The sequence below is a fragment of the Mytilus californianus genome, unplaced genomic scaffold, assembly GCF_021869535.1.
Source record: "Mytilus californianus isolate M0D057914Y unplaced genomic scaffold, xbMytCali1.0.p SCAF_2, whole genome shotgun sequence".
In the NCBI taxonomy this organism is placed as follows: Eukaryota; Metazoa; Mollusca; class Bivalvia; order Mytilida; family Mytilidae; genus Mytilus; species Mytilus californianus.
The window spans coordinates 98,357,459-98,379,081 of record NW_026262668.1 but is presented as its reverse complement, the minus strand read 5'-3'; the positions used below and the strand labels follow the sequence as shown (position 1 = coordinate 98,379,081).

At 32.7% G+C, this 21,623-nt stretch overlaps 1 protein-coding gene across 1 annotated transcript; it reads right to left on the bottom strand.

The window, feature by feature from the left end:
- Positions 1–41: 41 nt before the first annotated feature.
- LOC127730530 (uncharacterized) lies at positions 42–4,027 on the bottom strand. The gene is made up of 4 exons (XM_052238964.1): positions 3,736–4,027; positions 2,319–2,411; positions 1,227–1,375; positions 42–463 (listed from the first exon to the last, which is right to left on the bottom strand). Exons 1-4 carry the CDS (start codon positions 3,965–3,967, stop codon positions 359–361), a joined length of 579 nt encoding a protein of 192 aa, XP_052094924.1. The 5' UTR covers positions 3,968–4,027; the 3' UTR covers positions 42–358.
- Between the last annotated feature and the right edge of the window lie 17,596 nt (positions 4,028–21,623).

Sequence of the window (21,623 nt, the reverse complement as noted above, 5' to 3'; positions counted from 1 at the left end):
ACAGTTTCTCAAGATCTGATCAGTGTTCAGACGAACATAGGTCTTTTCCACGAGGAAGATTTGAATGGATATAGGAATCCTTGTCTTTAAGGTATCCACACCAAGTTTCATTGCAGTTATCATGTTCGCCAAATATGTGTTTTATTGATGCATGTAGGCCGTCCTCAATACCACTTGGATTACCTACATTCTGGTTGACAACGTATGTAAAGTTTTTAACAATTGCGTCACAAACCATTCCAGTTAACTCTTTGTGTTTTGGCTTTAGTTCATTTATCTGTGAAATAATGTTATGTTTGATATGATTTCTATCACTTATTTTTTCCATTTTTGAATTGGGCATTATTAATCGCTTGGCTCAGTCAAAACCTGTGGAATCATCATCTCCTACTACTTCTAATATATCCACTCCTTTTTCATCTAATTCCTTTAACATTTCGACTTCCATATCTGGTTCCATACCCTGAATCAGTTTTTAAAATAATGTGTATTCAGTAAACATTTAGATGATACCACAACCCCATATTTGATTATCAAAAGCCTTAAACTTTGCATTGACAAAATTTTTTGTAAAAATTCCTCAAAAATGAAAGCGTACAAGGTTTGATTAATTCAACAGTTGTATCTAACAATTCTAATAATCTGTCAATTATTTGAAATTGAAATGTTTTGCAAACACTAAAGAATGAATGGTCCTCACATTCACTTTCATCAACTAAACATTGAATATGCCAATTCAAAATTACAACTTATTTTCAAAGTAAATATTGAGGTGTTGTTTGTTTTCACAATGCAATGATGACGGGACGTATCATGAGATATCGTTGTCTGTCTGTTCTTCTGTTGTCAACATGTAGGACATTAACTCAAAAACGCTTTAACTAATTTGCATAAAACTTTGATGAATTGTTATATATATTGATGTGAGATCCCTTTGGTTTTTTATAAATTTTAGATTTTACATTTCCGAGTTATGGGGTTTTATTCATTAAAAAAGGGGTGATTTTCCAGTTTTGGACAATGACTCAAAAATGCTTTCAGCAATTCTCATGAAACTTTAGTGAATTGTTTATATCTATTGATGTAAGCTCCCTTTTGATTTTTATACATTAGAAATATGACATTGAGAAGTAATTGAACTTTTTCTTTGAAAAAGTGATGGGCGTATCATGTGCTCATGGCGCAGCTGTTTATTACCATTGTTATTGCTTTCATATGGTAAATACCTTTGCCGAACCACTCCAATTCTTTCTACACTTATGTTGTCGTGGTAAGACACCTCTGCCCTTTGCCCTTTCACAAATTCTACAGCTTGATATGCGAACCTTATGGTTTACAACTTTGCCTGTGGTTTTTCCAATCAGTGTTGAAACTTCTTCAAAATGCAACATATTGAAGTTTTATATCTAAATCACAATGTTCAAGCCAAGATTTGAAAAGAACAGGTTTATATTGAGCATATCAAAGAACCCCATATACTAAAATGTTGTTGCTCATGAAATGTACAAAACCGAAGAGTTATTGGTATTTTTTTGTTTTTTTCATTTAACAAATTGCAAATTTGTGGCTTTGTGACCATTTTGAAAAAATAATGTGAAAGTTTGGTTTAGTTTATATCTGTATATTATATTTGTTCAGCATCTACCAGTACCTTGTTTAAAGAAACTTTAAACCACAAAAAGAAGAATATCTGCTGTATTATTTTTATTAGATTTGAGATTTTTTACCTTGACTTGTTGAAAAATTTAATAAATGGTCAACTAATGAATGACGAAATCTAGAATGTAGCTTGATAAAAGATAGGAAAACACCTTAAGAGTTATTTGTTATACTCTAAAGAAGGCTTAAATATCAACAATCAATACATTCTATAGAATAGAAGCAGTAAAGTTATAATTTTTGTATCAATTTTAATTGATATTTCTGCCTTTTTTTGCAGAGTTATCTCCCGTTTTCAATGCAAATATCCATAGGAATTTTAAATCATGATTTTTTAGTCTTCCTCAAGTAAGAATATATAAAACTTTTTGCTGTGTATATTTGGGGTATAATGCCTGGACTAATGGGTATGACTATGCGGTATGGGCTTTGCTCATTGTTGAAGGCCTTACGGTGACCTATAGTTGTTAATTTCTGTGTCATTTTGGTCTCTTGTGGAGAGTTGTCTCATTGGCAATCATACCACATCTTTTTTTTTATAATGGGGTATATTCCAAAAAGAAAGTAACTAATATTTAACAAGCAAAATGCATTTCTATAGATCCACCCCACCAGGTGATCACACTGAATGGACATGAAATAAGCACTGTCATTTTTACCTGATAAGCTGTAGTACGATCGGCCAGATCCTTTTTTCTGCCAGCATGTATCAGTACTTATGCATATTCCACTTCTACTGTCTGTTTGATCTTCTAATTTAATAGGAAAAAAATGCACATATAATATATATATATATATAGAAATAAGCAGTAATTATAGACCACTTCTGTAATCCACTTTGGTCTTGACTGTCCTTAACTAGTGTGATTAATTAATATCAATCTTGGTATAGTCTGTATAATTGATTCGAAAAATGCTCGTCCAGTCTAGACTCTGTCTCGACCTGTGTCTACAATCTTGATCTTCAAATTTAGTCTAGACTGGTCTGAATGAGCCTATCTAACTATATAATGAATTTTATATTAATTTTACAAAATTTCAGGTTATTTGGTAGTTTGTTCATTGCTGTCAAATTAAAGGCTTTGATTAATAGGTAGAAAAAAATAGAATTTTCAGTTCTGAATAAATTAATATAGTGACCTTTAATTATAACTTTAAATTTTTCCAATTAACTTAGATTTTCATAAAACTTTGCAGCTATCTCAATTATATATTGATCTTACAGAATGCCATATTGTTTGGTAGCTTGGTGTATTGCTGTCAAATTAAAGGATTTCATTAATAGGTAAAAACAGCAAGAATTTTCAGTTTGGACTAAATTCTGATAGTCACATTTAAATTTTTATAAAACTTTTCTAAATCAACTTGGATTTTCATTAAACTATATAGCTATCTGAATTATATGATGATGTTATAGAATGCAAGGTTGTTTGGTAGTTTAGAGTGTAGCTATCAAATTTAAGGACTTAATTAATTGGTTAAAAAAAGCTAGAATTTTCAGTTTGGACTAAATTCTGATAGTCACCTTTAAATATTTTCATAACTTTTTCAAGTTATAATTCTGATTTTTCATCAACATCTTTAGCTATCTCAATTAAATATTGATCTTGCAAAATACCAGGTTATTTGGTAGTTTTCGCAACTTTTGTTTATTGCTGTCAAATTTTAAAATTTAATTTATAGGTATCTTTATGCATTTAGACCAAACTGAAAATTGTGACTTTTTTTTACCTATTAATTAAATCCTTAAATTTTATGGCAATCAACAAAATAGCCACATTACCTGCATTTTGTAAGATCAATATATAATTAAGATAGCTGTATAGTTTTATGAAAATCCAAGTTGATTTAGAAAAGTTAGAAAGAAAATTAAAGGTGACTATCTGATTTAAGTACAAACTGAAAATTCTTGCTTTTTTTTTTTGGTTGAGATTGTAGAGACTGAGTCCAGACTGGTTGAGCATTTGTCGAGACCATATTCAGACTATACCAATATTATCAAGTACTCATCAGGCTTATAAAGTAAAGTATAAGTAAATGTATATAAATACAAAATAGCCATAATTGTTATCAAACCTGTTGTGGAATTCAATATTTCCCTTTGCAAGTGTCTTTGTTGTGACATGATGGCCTGATTATCAAGAACACTGCCGGCTTCATTTTCTCTAATTTTCAAGGTCTTTGCATCTATGCAATGGACATTAAGTGATGACAAAAAGTTTTTGAGCTGAGTCTCGCCAATACCAGTATGTATCATTTCTGTATTGTTTATTAAAAGATGTTTAATAAAAATGAATTGTGAATACATCAAAAAAATTGGTTCAATGTGTATTTTTTAACATGTTTAATGAATGAAGTGTTTTTCACAAGGCCTTTCATCATCACTACAAATTCTGTAATTGAGGCTATCAGAATTGTTTTTTAATGTAATATGTATATGTGAAGCCTAGGTGGTCGAGTGGTCTAACGTGTTGGATATAGTGCAATACGATTTTGTGCCACAATATCTCAGTAGTATGAGTTTGAATCCCGGCGAGGGAAGAACAAAATAAATTTGCGAAAGCAAATTTACAGATCTAACATTGTTCGGCTGATGTTTAGATGAATTATATATTTATATACCAGTAGACAGATGGTGTTATAAATGTGTTTGATGCTATAATTTATATATTAAATCCAAGATATAATTAATGATTTTGTACATGATGTGCTTTTTTTTTTCATTTTTCTCAATCAAGTAATTCTTTCTGTCAGTATTGTTCTTTTGTATTACTTTAATTGTTATTTTCTTATTATGTTGCCCCTTCAAAAGCGCCTTGTTTCTTCAATTTGAAATAAAGTATAATTTATATGTTATTCTTCTATACATGTACAGATGTACAGGGTTATGTTTTTCTTATATATTTTATGATAGATATAGGAAGATGTGGTATGAGTGCCAATGAGACAACTCTCCATCCAAGTAACAATTTAAATAAACTGCTTCGCTGAGCGCAGCTGGATACGCTCGCAGAGGTCCAACCCTGAACAGTTGGGGCAAAAATGGACACAATATTCAAGCTTGATACAGGTCTGAATTTGGATTGTAATTAAATATTTGATATATTATAGGTTTCTGAATAAATGTAGTCAGAGAACTTGAAATTGGTTATATGAAAGATTTCTTGCTGTTGTGCAATACACTGTGCTGTTGCGCATTACTTAGTAAATCTGTAGTCAGACTATAAACAAATAAAATCTTATAACTCGGAAATGTAAAATCGAAAATTTATAAAAATCAAAAGGGAGCTTACAATATAGATATAAACAATTTACCAAAGTGTCATAAAAAATGCTGAAAGCATTTTTGAATTATTTTCTGAAAACTGAAAAATCCCCCTTTTCGTAATGAATAAAACCCCATAAATCAGAAACGTATGGTCTGAAATTTATAAAAAGCAAAAGGGAGCTCATGTCGATAGAAATAAACAATTCACCAAAGTTTCTTGCAAATTGGTAAAATTGTTTTTGAGTAATTGTCTGAAAACTGGAAAATCCCCCCTTTTTTAATGAATAAAACCCCAAAACTCGGAAACGGTAAATCAAAAATTTATAAAAAACTAAAGGGAGCTCACGTCAATAGATATGAACAATTCACAAAAAGTTTCATGCAAATTGGTGAAATATTTTTTGAGTTATTGTCCGAAAACTGGAAAATCCCCCCTTTTGTAATGAATAAAACCCCAAAACTCGGAAATGGTAAATCTGAAATTTATAAAAAACGAAAGGGAGCTCACGTCAATAGATATAAACAATTCGCCAAAGTTTCATGCAAATTGGTAAAAGCGTTTTTGAATAAATGTCCGACATGTTGACGACGGACGAACGGACAGACGGACTGACAGACTGTCAACTGTATACCATAATACGTACCGTAAACGGGCGTATAAAAAGTAAACCATTATAGGTCAAGGTACGGCCTTCAACACGGAGCCTTGGCTCACACAGAACAGCAAGCTATAAAGGACCCCAAAAATTACTAGTGTTAAACCATTCAAACGGGAAAATCAAAGGTCTAATCTATATAAAAACGAGAAACGAGAAACACGTATGAACTACATAAACAGACGACAAATAGTATGATACTAAACCCCTAACGGGAGGGATAGTGTTGATATTCATATGATGAAACATAATCTTTCAATCAGTTAAATTGAGGTCTGGGGCTGGCATGTCAGTAACAGCTGGTAGTCATTTGTTAATTTATGTATAATTGTCATTTTGTTTAGTTTCTTTTGTTACCTATTTTGACATCGGACTCAGACTTCATTTAAACTGAGTTTTAATGTGCATATAGCCATGCTGTGTGTTTGTTTTTTCTACATTGGCTTGAGATCTCACAAAACATGTTTAACCCTGCCGCATTTTTGTGCCTGTCCCAAATCAGGAGCCTTTAGCCTTTGTTAGTCTTTTATGATTTTTAATTATAGTTCATATTTATATATTTCGGTCTTTCAGAGTTTACATGTACATGATGTAGCTATATTTATATAGTATGACGTCCTCATACAATGAACTAGTACACATTTTTGTTACGAGACTAGCTGAAGCATGCCTCAGGGTGCAGGATTTTCTCATTGTTGAAGACCCATTGGTGGCTGTTTTCTGCTCTTTGGTCAGGTTGTTGTCTCCTTGACACATTCCCCATTTCCAGTCTCAATTTTACAACAAAGAAAATGTTATGCTATTTTATAAATAACAGATTTATGATGAGATGAACATAAAAGAAAGTCAACAGACACTACTATTTTTCCAGAGGACTAATAAAAATGTCAGGTGACATATGTGCGGTTGGGAAGGTTAGAAACTCTACATGAAAGAAACCTGTTGCAGCTTTCGTATTGACATCAAAAATTCCAACACCATTCATTTCTCTCCCAAAGTGGACCTTGCCTAGTTTAATTCTGTTTAAGGTTTGACATGACCAGTGTTTACAAATAATGTTCACTATGCCGGTCAGACCATAGTACCGGACTCCCTTTGCATCATGCAAATGTAAAGGTAAACTACATTCTCTGCAACCTTTTAGCTGGTTAGCCAATATGTCCAGTTCGGTCACTAGTCTACAGTGACTTAACGGTACAAGATCAGGTGGTATATATGTTAAGTCATCATCCGTTAATGTGCTTGCTGTAATGTTCTCTGTTGGTGCTATGGGCTTACAAAATGTAGCATAGGAATGATCTGATACTCGGTTGTTGTTTTTATGTTTTTGCAGAACTCTATCTAGAATTAATTTTGTTATTTTTTTGACAGATTTTGTTTGTGAGAATTGCCCCTTGTGGTTTCTGATCGACGGCATAATTTCTTTAGAGCAGACTATTATTTATTGCGATTGTCGCATTGCGAAATTAACATCTTACCTCCATGGCCATTTTTTTCAAAGGGTGCTCCGTCACTTTCAAGTCCAGTTTCAGTGATGTTAATTTGTGAGCCGCTTAATAATACACCAAAATGATTCTCAATATGTATTATTCCTGAGAATCAAGTCAGTCATCTTAATAAGCGGTTCACTTGTTTCATATCTTCTCTTTTTTCTTGAGATTTTTTTCGACTACTCACCATTCACTTTTTCCGGAAGTAAACATGCTACATTTCGTCATATAATAAGATAAATTAAACATATTCGTTTCACTGAATGATTGCAAAAAATATTATTCAAAGTAAGTTATCCGCTGAAAAAAAATTGTTTACGAATGTTTTTTGTATTTATCAGGTTATCGTAAAAATATTTGTTTACGACAAGAGAATGCGTAACTTTCTGCGCAGAAGGCGCGAAAATTTAAACCCCCGAACTACCTTAACCAGGAAAACATAGCGAGGATAGGTTCAAATGAAACATTCCAGACAATGTACACCTGATAATAATTCAATGCACCAAAAATAGTGCCTTGTTGCTTTTAATATCCAAGAGAGACACTTACCCAAGAAAACTAAGTATTGACCAATGCACAATGAAAATGAGGTCAAGGTCAAATGAAACCTGCCAGACAGACATGTTAATCTTACAATTATTCCATACAACTAATAGAGTTGACCTAGTGTGTACAGCATTTGAAAAACAGACCAAAACAAAAACAATTAACATTGACCACTGAATCATGAGGTCAAGGTCAGAGGAAACCTGCCAGACTAACATATACACCTTTCAATCATTCCATAAAATGCATATAGTTGACCTACAGCTTATGGTATCTGTATCTGAGAAACAGACTTAATAACATAACTTTAACATTAATCACTGAATCATGAAAAGAGGTAGAGGTCAGGTAAACTGTCTGTCAGAACCCATATACCAAATATATAGAGAATTAAACTAGAAGCAAAAGAGCCTGTGTCACTAACCTTGGTCTATGTGCATATCCAAAATTGTACAGGAAGTTCAGAGATTAAAGCTAAAAGCACAAAAAAAATGGTGAAAATCGTCATAAAGAGCAATAATTCGAATAAGGAGTTTTGGACAATTTCCTCCATTCCATATTTAATTGTAGATCTTGTCTTCCTGATAATTGTTTTCTAATTTAAGTTTCTATCTATCTATCATAATTTATAGGATATAAGACAAAAATATATACTAAATATATAGAGAATTAAACTAGAGGCTCCAAAGAGCCTGTGTCACTAACCTTGGTCTATGTGCATATCCAAAATTGTACAGGAAAATAGACTTCATGAAAAACAATCTGTTTTGTTATCTTGTATAGCTGATCATTAAGTCTGTTCACTTTCTCTCTATCTTGTTAAGTTTTTACTCAAAACACAAAAGACGGTTAAAAAAAAAATCCTTATTTAAGGGCAATCACTCCTTAAAAGAGTGACAGCCTACTAACTATATCAGCAAAATTTGACTTGTTAGTATATCTTGACTTGTTGATCACATTTTTGTGATTTAAAGTGTCTATTTATCTATTATAAGTTCGGAGATAAAAGCCAAAAGCACAAAAAAAATGGTGAAAATTGTCATAAAGAGCAATAATTCGAATAAGGAGTTTTGGACAATTTCCTCCATTCCTGATTTAATTGAAGATCTTGTCTTCCTGATCATTTTTGCTAATTTAAGTTTCTATCTATCTATCATAACTTATAGGATATAAGACAAAAACACAAAAAATTGGTAAAAATCATCATCAAAGGCAACAACTCTAAGAAGGAATTGATTTGAACGTTTCAATCATTAGACTTATTATAGAACTTGTCTTGTTGATCATTTTTGCATTCTAAAGTCTATCTTTATCTATTTTAGATTACAAGATAATAGGCAAAAATGAAAAAAATGGTAAAATTAGTCTGACAGTTTTGACATATCAGGACAATTGGTAAAGCTCAATGTTCTGAACATTTTAGCGGCTGTCAAATTTTCTCTTTTTATAGCAGTTTCAAAATAACAGACAAAACTTGCATTTTACCCCTATGTTCTATTTTTAGCCATGTTGTCCATCTTGTTCGGCAGTGGGTTCACAAGACACATTTTTAATCAGATACCCTAATGATCATTGTGGCCAAGTTTGGTTAAATTTGGCATAGAAGTTTCAGAGAAGATTTTTGAAAAGGTTAGCAGACAATGTACAAATTGTTTTTAAAGGGCAATAACTTGAATAAGGAGATAGATGTAGGAGGATTACCTCCATTCCATCTTAATTAAAGATCTTGTCTAGCTGATTATTTTTGTTATTTAAGTTTCTATCTATCTATTATAATTTTTAGGATAAAAGGCTTAAAGGCAAAAAAATTGGTAAAAATCATCAACAAAGGGCAATTACTCTAAGAAGTAGTTGACTGACTATTTTCACCATTTGACTTATTTGTAGAACTTGTCTTGCTGATCATTTTTTCTGATTTTATGTTTCTCTATATCATGTAAATCTATCATAGTTTTTCAAGACAGTAGGCAAAAATGAAAAAAAGATAAAAATTGTCATTTAAGGGCAATAACTCCTATTAAAAGTCGTCTTACAGTTTTGACATATATGGACAATTGGTAGAGTTTAACAATTTTGTAAGTTTTGCTACTGACATATTTCTCTATTGATAATAGTTTTCAAAATAAAAGACAAAACTCACATTTTACCATTATGTTCTATTTTTAGCCATGTCGACCATCTTGCTTGGTAGGCGGGGTCATAGGACACATTTTTTACTAGATACTCCAATGATGATTGTGGCAAAGTTTGGATAAATTTGGCACAGTAGTTTCAGAGGAGAAGATGTTTGTAAAAGTTAATGGATGACGACAACGATGGACAGCGGACGCCAAGTGATGAGAAAAGCTTGAGCGGCCCATTTTTTTATCAAGCAGTTGCTGAACCATGAAAATTAGGTCCAGGACAATGGACATATGACCATGGTGACAGACAAGTACTTTGTAACATAAAACACCTACATTCAAGGTATGAAGCATCCATGTCTTCTTACCTTCTAAAGTATAAAGCTTTATACAAATAGTTTATGTTACTGCTGCCGGATAGCAATCCTTAAGTCTTGCATGTCACAGGCCTAGGGGAGATAAACGAGGCTCTTAAGACCCTGTGTTGCTCACATGTATCTACTGTGGTTTTGGAGGTCTTGTAAAATCAGTTTGAAATCAAAATAAATAGTATTAGATACCCTAATACAGATTGAGGCCAAGTTTGGTTTAATTCGGCCCAGTAATTAAATTTAAAGCAGGTCATCCCATTGTAGTCTTAAAATATATATAGTTACTGAAGACCCCTTATCATTATTTTAATAGTTTTTGTGACCGATTAAAATTGTTTTTTTACAATTTTCCCATAGACTTCTATAGTAAACCCCTTTGTTCTATTTTCAGCCATGGTGGCCATCTTGGTTGGATTACAGGGTCATCGGATATATTTTTCAATCAAAATACCATATTGAAAATTGTGGCTTAGTTAAATTCTATTTGGCCCAGTAGATTAAGTGGAGAAGATTTTTGTAAAAGATTACAAAAATTTACGAAAAATTGGGAAAATTTACTTTAAAGGGCAATAACTCATGAAGGGGTCAATTGACAATTTTGATCATGTTGACTTATTTGTAGAGCTTACTTTGCTGAACATTTTTGCTGTTTACAGTTTATCTCTATCTAGTATAATATTCAAGATACCAGTAATGACCAAAAGCTGCAAAATTTCCTTAAAATTACAAATTCAGGGACAGCAACCCAATAACGGGTTGTCTGCTTCGTCTGAAAATTTCAGAGCAGATAGATCTTAACCTGATGAACATTTTTTCTTCATGTCAGATTTGCTTTTAATGCTTTAGTTTCAGAGATATTAGCCACTTATGTTGCTATGCATTGTCAAATATATCTTTAATATATATTTTGTTTATTTTTACAAAATTTTATTTTTGATTTATTGTACATTTTGTAAATTCTTTTTATTTTTACATTTAAGCAACAAACAAAATATAGCTTTCTATTTTGGTAAAATTTCTAATTTTTCTAATTTTCTGATTTTCTTTTACTTTTGGAATTTCTTTCGGTGGAATTTTACACTACAACCATATTCATTTTGAAATGTATTTTTTCTAATTGAGACACAGAAACGTCCATATTGTCATTACAAAGTCTAAGACCAGATACTTACACATATTAGCTTCATGAGAAATATTTAGGAAAACAGCTGACATTGACGATAAACCAAGCCTGCATAGATCTTCCTAATGGCAAATAATTTGTTCATTGGATGTCTCCTCAGTTTTTCGAATGGTTTCTAGCAATGCAATTCTCCAATTGTATCTTCTACCGTAACACTGTATTCCATTTGTTTGAATGGTTGCAAATGGAGACAATAAAAAATCAAAGCCTTAAAAGCTGTTAAAGCAATTGCTGCATAGTTGATGTTTTTGTGACTTTTATTTTTCATCCACATGTAAAATAATTAAACCTGACATTCTATAAAGTTTCTCTGTATCTATTATGGTTTTCAATTTAGTAGGCAAAAATTAAAAAAAAATGGTACAAATTTGTCATTTAAGGGCAATTACTCCTATAAGAAGTCATCTGACAGTTTAGACATGTATGGAAAATTGGTAGAGCACAACAATCTGAACATTTTCACTCTAGGGTCAGATTTTCTCTCTTTATGATGGTTTTAAAAACTAGAGGCTCTTGATAGCCTGTGTCGCTCACCTGTATTTACTGATGCTTTGGAAATCATGTAAAATAAGGTTAAAATCATAATTAATAGTATTAGATATTAGATATTATAATGATATCTAAGATAATAACAAAAAATAAATGTGGATAGTGTCCACATGTGGACACAGATGATGCCCCAGCTTGCATATCATATAGTTATAAAGGGACATAACTGAAGAACAGTAAAAGTGACGCTACCCAAATTTGAACTTGATCTGAGTTTTGTGTGTAAGTCTCATAACATTTGGTTGAGGCTAACTTAAGTAGAGAACAGAAACTAAAAATTCAGCAATTTTTCTATTTATAAAGGGGCATAACTCAATAATGGTTAAAGTGACACTACCCAAATTCAACTTGATCTGTGTTTTATCAGTGGAAGTCAAAATTAAACATTGCATTGTATAAAGCATTGATTGTAGTTGATTCAACTATAATCATGGAAAAAGGAAGATAACTCCAATTTTAAAAATAACTTGATATTTAGAAGAAAATAAAAATTTTGCAATTTTTTCCATTTTAAAGGGGCATAACTCTAGAACGGTTAAAGTGACGCCACCAAAATTTACACTTGATCTGTGTTTTATGGTAATAAGCATTGTGTATAAGTTTCATAACATTTGGATGAGGCAAACTTAAGTTAGAGAACAGAAACTAAAAATTTTGCAATTTTTCCATTTATAAAGGGGCATAACTCTAGAACAGTTAAAGTGACGCCACCAAAATTCAAACTTGATCTGTGTCTTGTGATAATTAGCATTGTATATAAGTTTCATAACATTTGGTTGAGGCAAACTAAAGTTAGAGGACGGAAACTAAAAATTTTGCAATTTTTCCATTTATAAAGGGGCATAACTCTAGAACAGTTAAAGTGACGCCACCAAAATTCAAACTTGATCTGTGTCTTGTGATAATTAGCATTGTATATAAGTTTCATAACATTTGGTTGAGGCAAACTAAAGTTAGAGGACGGAAACTAAAAATTTTGCAATTTTTCCATTAATAAAGGGGCATAACTCTAGAACGGTTAAAGTGACGCCACCAAAATTCAAATTTGATCTGTGTTTTGTGGTAATAAGCCTTGTGTATAAGTTTCATAACATTTGGTTGAGGCAAACTTAAGTTAGAGGACAGAAACTAAAAATTTTGCAATTTTTCCATTTATAAAGGGGCATAACTCTAGAACGGTTAAAGTGACGCCACCAAAATTCAAACTTGATCTGTGTTTTGTGGTAATAAGCCTTTTGTATAAGTTTCATAACATTTGGTTGAGGCAAACTTAAGTTAGAGAACAGAAACTAAAAATATTTTTCCATTTATAAAGGGGCATAACTCTAGAACGGTTAAAGTGACGCCACCAAAATTCAAACTTGATCTGTGTTTTGTGGTAATAAGCCTTTTGTATAAGTTTCATAACATTTGGTTGAGGCAAACTTAAGTTAGAGGACAGAAACTAAAAATTTTGCAATTTTTCCATTTATAAAGGGGCATAACTCTAGAACGGTAAAAGTGACGCCACTAAAATTCAAATTAGATCTGTGTTTTGTGGTAATAAGCATTGTGTATAAGTTTCATAACATTTGGTTGAGGCAAACTCAAGTTAGAGAACGGAAACCAATTTTGGGACGTACGGACGGACGGACGTACGTCCGTACAGACGGACAAGGGTAAAACTTAATGCCCCTTAAAACTGCAAAATTTCTGTAAAATTACTAACTCAGGGGCAGCAACCCAACAACGGGTTGTCAGATTCGTCTGAAAATTTCAGGGCAGATAAATCTAAATCTGATGAACATTTTTGCCACATGTCAGATTTGCTCTAAATGCTTTAGTTTCAGAGATATAAACCAACAAGAGTGCACACGCTGATATGTCTCGCCTTCTTTAATCATTGATATTATGTTGATAGTCCTAAATATAAAGCTTTATTACAACTGTCACATAAACTTAACATTAACCAAGTAAACTAAACATTGACCAATGAACCATGAAAATGAGGTCAAGGTCAGATGAACCATGCTAGGCAGGCATGTACAGCTAACAATTCTTCCATACAACAAATATGGTTGACCTATTGCTTATAGTTTAAGAAAAACAGACCAAAACACAAAAACTTAACACTGAGCAATGAACCTTGAAAATGAGGTCAAGGTCAAATAAAACCTGCGTGACTGACATATAGATCATAAAATATTTCCATACACCAAATGTAGTTGAACTATTGCATATAGTATTAGAAAAAAAGATCAAATCTCAAAAACTTAACTTTGACCACTGAACCATGAAAATGAGGTCAAGGTCAGATGACACCTGCCAGCTAGACATGTACACCTTACAATCATTCCATACACCAAATATAGTAGACCTATTGCATGCAGTATTAGAAAAAAAGACCAAAATTCAAAAACTTAACTTTGACCACTGAACCATGAAAATGAGATCAAGGTCAGATGACACCTGCCAGCTAGACATGTACACCTTACAATCATTCCATACACCAAATATTGTAGACCTATTGCATACAGTATAAGAAAAACAGACAAAAACACAAAAACTCAACTATAACCACTGAACCATGAAAATGAGGTCAAGGTCAGATGACACCTGCCAGCTAGACATGTACACCTTACAATCATTCCATACACCAAATATTGTAGACCTATTGCATACAGTATAAGAAAAACAGACCAAAACACAAAAACTCAACTATAACCACTGAACCATGAAAATGAGGTCAAGGTCAGATGACACCTGTCAGCTAGACATGTACACCTTACAATCCTTCCATACACCAAATATAGTAGACCTATTGCATACAGTATAAGATAAAGAGACCAAAACACAAAAACTTAACTATAACCACTGAACCATGAAAATGAGGTCAAGGTCAGATGACACCTGCCAGTTGGACATGTACACCTTACAGTCCTTCCATACACCAAATATACTAGACCTATTGCTTATAGTATCTGAGATATGGACTTGACCACGAAAACTTAACCTTGTTCACTGATCCATGAAATGAGGTTGAGGTCAAGTGAAAACTGTCTGACAGGCATGAGGACCTTACAAGGTACGCACATACCAAATATAGTTATCCTATCACTTATAATAAGAGAGAATTTAACATTACAAAAAATCTTAACTTTTTTTTTAAAGTAGTCACTGAACCATGAAAATGAGGTCAAGGACATTGGACATGTGACTGACGGAAACTTCGTAACATGAGGCATCCATATACAAAGTATGAAGCATCCAGGTCTTCCACCCTCTAAAATATAAAGCTTTTAAGAAGTTAGCTAACGCCGCCGCCGCCGTAGCTGCCGCCCCGGATCACTATCCCTATGTCGAGCTTTCTGTGACAAAAGTCGCAGGCTCGACAAAAACTGCATTTTACCCCCATTTTTAACCAAGTCGGCCATGATGGTTGGAAGGCTGGGTCATCGGGCAAATTTTTTAAACTAGATAGCCTAATAATGATTACGGCCATGTATGGTTAAATTTGTCTCAGTAGTTTCAGAGAAGAAGATTTTTGTAGAAGATTACAAAAATTTACAAAAAAATGTTAAAAATTTACTATTAACTCCTAAATGGGTCGACTGACAATTTTGGTCATGACGACTTATTTGCAGATCTTACTTTGCTGAACATTATTGCTGTTTACAGTTTATCTCTATCTATAATAATATTCAAGATAATAACCAAAAACTGCAAAATTTCCTTAAAATTACCAATTCAGGGGCAGCAACCCAACAACAGGTTGTCAGATTTGTCTGAAAATTTCAGGGCAGATAGATCTTGACCTGATAATCAGTTTTACCCTATTTCAGATTTACTCGAAATGCTTTGGTTTCAGAGATATAAGCCAAAATCTACATTTTACCCCTATGTTCTATTTTTAGCCATGGCGGCCATCTTGGATGATTGGCGGGAGTCATCAGACATATTTTTTAAACTAGATACCCTAATGATGATTGTGGCCAAGTTTGGTTAAATTTGGCCCAGTGGTTTCAGAGGAGAAGATTTTTGTAAAAAGCTAACGACAACGGACGACAACGGACGACAATGGACGCCAAAGTGATGAGAAAAGCTCACTTGGCCCTTCGGGCCAGGTGAGCTAATAATAGACAAAACTTGCATTTTACCCCTATGTTCTATGTTTAGCCATATGCAAGTCGGCCATGTTGATTGGCAGACGGGGTCATTGGACACATATTTAAACTAGATACCCATATGATGATTGTGGCCAAGTTTGGTTAAATTTGTCTCTGCAGTTTCAGAGGAGAAGATTTTTGTAAAAGAATACAAAAATTAAAGAAAAAGTGTTAAAAATTGACTATAAAGGGCAATAAATCATTAAGGGGTCAATTGACAATTTTGGTCATGTTGACTTATTGAAGATCTTACTTTGATGAACTTTATTGCTGTTTACAGTTTGTCCCTATCTATAATAATATTCAAGATGATAACCAAAAACTGCAAAATTTCCTTAAAATTACCAATTCAGGGGCAGCAACCCAACAACGGGTTGTTTGATTTGTCTGAAAATTTCAGGGCAGATACCGGTAGATCTTAACCTAATGAAACATTTTAACTTATTGTCAGATTTGCTCTTAAATGCTTTAGTTTCAGAGATATTAGCCTAAAATGCATTTTACCCCTATGTTCTATTTTTAGCCATGTCGGCCATCTTGGGTGGCAGGCGAGGTCTTCAGACACATTTTTTAAACTAAATATCCCAATGATAATTGTGACCAAGTTTGATTTAATATGGCCCAGTAATTTTAGAGGAGAAGATTTTTGTAAAAGTTAACACAGACAACAACGTCAGACACCAAGTGATGAGAAAAGCTCACTTAGCCTTTTTGGCCAGGTGAGCTAAAAAAAGTGTGGAAAACTGATTATTTGAGTGAATTTTCTAAGTCAAAAGACCATAACTCTGCACAAAATCATCAGACTGGAACAAAATTCAAACTTGATCTGTAACTTGTCATGATTATTAAAATAATACACCAAATATCAAATCAATATCTTCCAGCACAAAGAAACTAGAGGCTCTAAAGCACTGGTGTCGCTCACCTTGGTCTATGTGCATATTCAACAAAGGACACTCTCAACATTGTAGACAAAATATAATTCATGACAAAAATCTCTGTTTTGAAGACCTTTAATTGTTGATCATTTAGGCTTCAGACAGACAGAACGAGTGCAAACCTAAAGTCCCCTTTGACTTCATCGGTAGGGGACTACTAAAGGGAGGTTATCTTAATAGATATAAACCAGTCACCAAAGTTTCATGAAAACTGCTCAAAGCACGTTAAAGATATTGTTCGAAAACTGGAAAATCACCTCCTTTTTATGAATAAAATCCCATAAATCGGAAACATAAAATTTAAAATTTATAAAAATCAAAAGGGAGCTTATGTCAATAGATATAAACAATTCACCAAACTTTCATGAAAACTTTAGATGAAAATGCATTGTGGATTCATTATTATTCATTGGATACCAATTTTCGTGGATTTCGTAGGTACAGGTGAACCATGAATTTTAATGTTCAGCATATTACAAATTTTCCATCAGGTTGTATGCAGACTTGAAAAAAAACCCTCAAAAAAATAAATGTTTACGAAAAAAATACAAGTTTTTATCAATCCACAAAAAATTGATACCATGAAAATAATGAATCCACAGTAACTGTTATTTTCAAAGTCGAATGCCAGTAATTTTTCACAAAAATCAGTGGAGCAGATCCACAAACATAAACTCGATCTATAACTCTATAAAATCAGCTAATTATTAAAGTCGTTTAGAAAAAGTCTGCATAACTATTGTGGAATGACAGATAAAGGTAACACTACATGTATGTGGCCCTGACCACTTTGTGGTGGGGCCATAAAATCACAGAACATCATATCATACCCTTAAATGCATTGAAGTTATCATCTACATGTACTGCTTCTTCATCTCTTTAACCATCATCCCTCTAAAAATCAAAAAGAAAAAGTTAGAGATAATGTTTGACTCACAGTGTAACAAAAAGTACAGTCAATTGAAATCTACAAGGATATATTGATAATCAAAGTTGTTAGTGCTGTGAACCAGAACATTTTACATGAACATCCACACATGTAAACTATAACATAAAAAAAAACACAAAGCAGCATTGTTGGAAGATCTCTTTTCAAGTATCAAAAGGGATATTCATATGACTTACTTTATAACTGCATGATATTGAATTGTAACCTTATAAGGCTCATAAATCTTTTCAGCCATCTAGGTATTTGTATATATCATTTTTTAAACTTTTTTCACTACATAAACTCTCGTAACAGTAAGGCATACATTTTTTTGTCAAGAAATTCCATCTGCTGAAGTGTAGGTTAGACAATACTTGGTCATGTTTTATGAAGATTTAAAGCCCAAGGCATAGCAAATTGTTTTGATTGGAAGAAATTGCAAAGTAAACATTTTAATTGTTGCGCACTTGTAACTGGAAGTGATAACACTAATTAACCAAAGATCAAATGATCTGACAACAGATTAACAATTATCTTCAAAGGTTTTAATTGGGTCATTAACATATCATTTAAAAAATCAGTCACATAAAAAATGCTACAAATTTAATTTGAGTTGTAGAATTAATTCTTATGAAATAAACTAGAGGCTCTCAAGAGCCTGTGTCGCTCACCTGTATTTACTGATGCTTTGGATCATGTAAAATAAGGTTAAAATCATAATTAATAGTATTAGATATTAGATATTATAATGATATCTAAGATAATAACAAAAAACTGCAAAATTTTTGTAAAATTACTTACTCAGGGGCAGCAACCCAACAACAGGTTGTCTGATTCGGCTGAAAATTTCAGGGCAGATAAATCTAAATCTGATGAACATTTTTGCCACCTGTCAGATTTGTTCTAAATGCTTTAGTTTCAGAGATATAAACCAAAAACTGCATTTTACCCCTATGTTCTATTTTTAACCAAGTCGGCCATGATGGTTGGAAGGCGGGGTCATCGGACAAATTTTTTAAACTAGATACCCTAATAATGATTATGGCCAAGTATGGTTAAATTTGTCTCAGTAGTATCAGAGAAGAAGATTTTTGTAAAAGATTACAAAAATTTACGAAAAATTGTTAAAAATTGACTATTAAGGGCAATAACTCCTAAAAGGGTTGACTGACAATTTTGGTCATGACAACTTATTTGTAGATCTTACTTTGCTGAACATTATTGCTGTTTACAGTTTATCTCTATCTATAATAATATTCAAGATAATAACCAAAAACGGCAAAATTTCCTTAAAATTACCAATTCAGGGGCAGCAACCCAACAACGGGTTGTCAAATTCATCTGAAAATTTCAGGGCAGATAGATCTTGACCTGATAAACAATTTTACCCCATGTCAGATTTGCTCTAAATGCTTTGGTTTCAGAGATATAAGCCAAAATCTACATTTTACCCCTATGTTCTATTTTTAGCCATGGCGGCCATCTTGGTTGGTTGGCGGGGTCATCGGACACATTTTTTAAACTAGATACCCCAATGATGATTGTGGCCAAGTTTGGTCAAATTTGGCTCAGTAGTTTCAGAGGAGAAGATTTTTGTAAAAGTTTACGGACGACGGACGACGGACGCAGGACGACGGACGCAAAGTGATGAGAAAAGCTCACTTGACCTTTCAGGTCAGGTGAGCTAAAAAAGCAAAATGAGGATGTTAAATTTGATGTATGCCTTTTGCGCTTCTTTGTTACATTTGTTTGTTGACTGCTGTACCCCTTTTTTTGACATTTTTACCTATTGTGTCTGTTTGTTTTGTTCACGCATCATTGTCAATATAATGGATTTTGATGGGACTGTCATACAAGTGAGAGGTTTAGCTAGCTATAAAACCAGGTTCAATCCATAATTTTCTACATAAGAAAATGCCTGTACCAAGTCAGGAATATGACAGTTGTTATCCATTCGTTTGATGTGTTTGAGCTTTTGATTTTGCCATTTGATTAGGGACTTTCATTTTTGAATTTTCCTCAGAGTTAAGTATTTTTGTGATTTTACTCTTCATTGCAGGAGGTTGACGTCATGGGCAATAAATAATCCAAAATCTTCTCATTTGTCTGGTTTTTGTTGGAAAATTGTGTCATTAGGAATCATATCACGTCTCCTTATTTCTACATAGCGATCAAGAAATGTGAGCTGTTTACTTTTCTGTTATTTGAACCTGTCCAAAAGCACAAAACAAGTAAATATCAAGTGGTGAGATACATTCTTTTGTTAGTCAACCCAAAAATGACACATATGATAATTGGGCTGAAACAAATGGAACATGAATGTAGTCCTTGAGTAACACAAACTTCCTGTTATAGTCATTAAATAGTTGTCATTTCTAAAATTAGTTTCAGATAAATGCAAAATTTCTTTAAAATTACCCTGATGCCTGCAAGAGTTGTTCAACATCTTTACAAGGTACTGTTGTCTCTATAGTACATGGATTTGGATGTATAATTTCAGTTAATATCAGGTTATTGTTTCCAATAGCCGACTGTAAAACTCAGAAGACTGTAAAACACTAATGGTGTCAGACAACTTTACAATTCCAGAATACTGTGATTCATTAGTACTCACTAGCTAACTCTGTAATCTGTCCAGGGAACAGCAAGTTGTTGATTCCACTGGATGACTTCATGAAGACGAAAAAATGATCATGAAGTAAACTATTACAACTTCTTTTTTTTATCTTTTTTCATTTGTGTAATATATGGTTGCAATGCTGCATCATTGGTGTCTAATGAAATAATTTTTGATTTATAAGGAGTTACAGATGCAGACTGTGGAATGATGAATCAACTATAATGAAAAGATGGGGTTTCCTAATTGCTGAAAGTAGTACAGTGAATTTTTATATGTTCAAATATCTGCATGTCCTTTTGATGTTTGGTCTATTGGCAAAAATACAAATCTACTTATGTTTATAAGATACAGTGATCCGGGTATATTACCGACTTTACTGAGCAGAGATGAAAAAAAAATTGTAGGAGACTTAAAGCATAATATTCCTACATTCATAAATATACAATTAATATGCTTACAGTCACTTCATTTAAACTTAGTGGATAGTTGTCTCATTAACAAACATACCACATCTCCTTATTTTTATAAAGACAAAGTTCCATGCACAGTTGTTGAGTTATATATAGCAAGTATGATACAGTAAGATACAGTACTTAATGTTATTATATGATTAGATAGTGCGAAGATATAAATTTCTTATTACATGCATGATAAACAAGCTCACAGCCAGGATGTCTCCAAAGAGGGAGATTTGGGGTCATGATGCTCTGACTATAATAGTCAACTAAATTCTTAATCTCTACCTTAATATAGTCTTTAACATGTTTAAGATAACCATTGGTCTTTAAAAGTGGTACAGGTCCATCAAACAAACCCTCACCTCTGCTACAATTGTAATAGATATTTATCTTATACTTTTAATAATGTATATGGAAAACATAAGTTGACCTCAATTTCCCTTCATTTAAGTGTTAGACATGAGTTTCATTAGTTCTGATATATTTAATAGGCAACAGAAAATCACTGAAGTTTAAATCTCATAAATCCTTTAAACCATAAAAATTCAATTTAAAAATCAAAACTGAGGAAATGGCATGAACTCTTAAAGGAGCAAGTTCAGGAGCATCTACAGGGGTTAGTGTCTCCAGCTTTGCATGTACTGTAAATTCAGAAATTATTGCGTGCATTTATTATTGCGATTTTGTCA

Bases quoted from the DNA above. Each gene is read 5' to 3' on its own strand.
- LOC127730530 (XM_052238964.1), bottom strand. From the start codon at position 3,967: ATGTATTCACAATTCATTTTTATTAAACATCTTTTAATAAACAATACA. The intron at 2,412-3,735 runs GTTTGATAACAA...CTATTAAATTAG, and splicing joins AATATTGAATTCCACAACAG to AAGATCAAACAGACAGTAGA. The intron at 464-1,226 runs GTATTTACCATA...AAACTGATTCAG, and splicing joins ATTGGAGTGGTTCGGCAAAG to GGTATGGAACCAGATATGGA.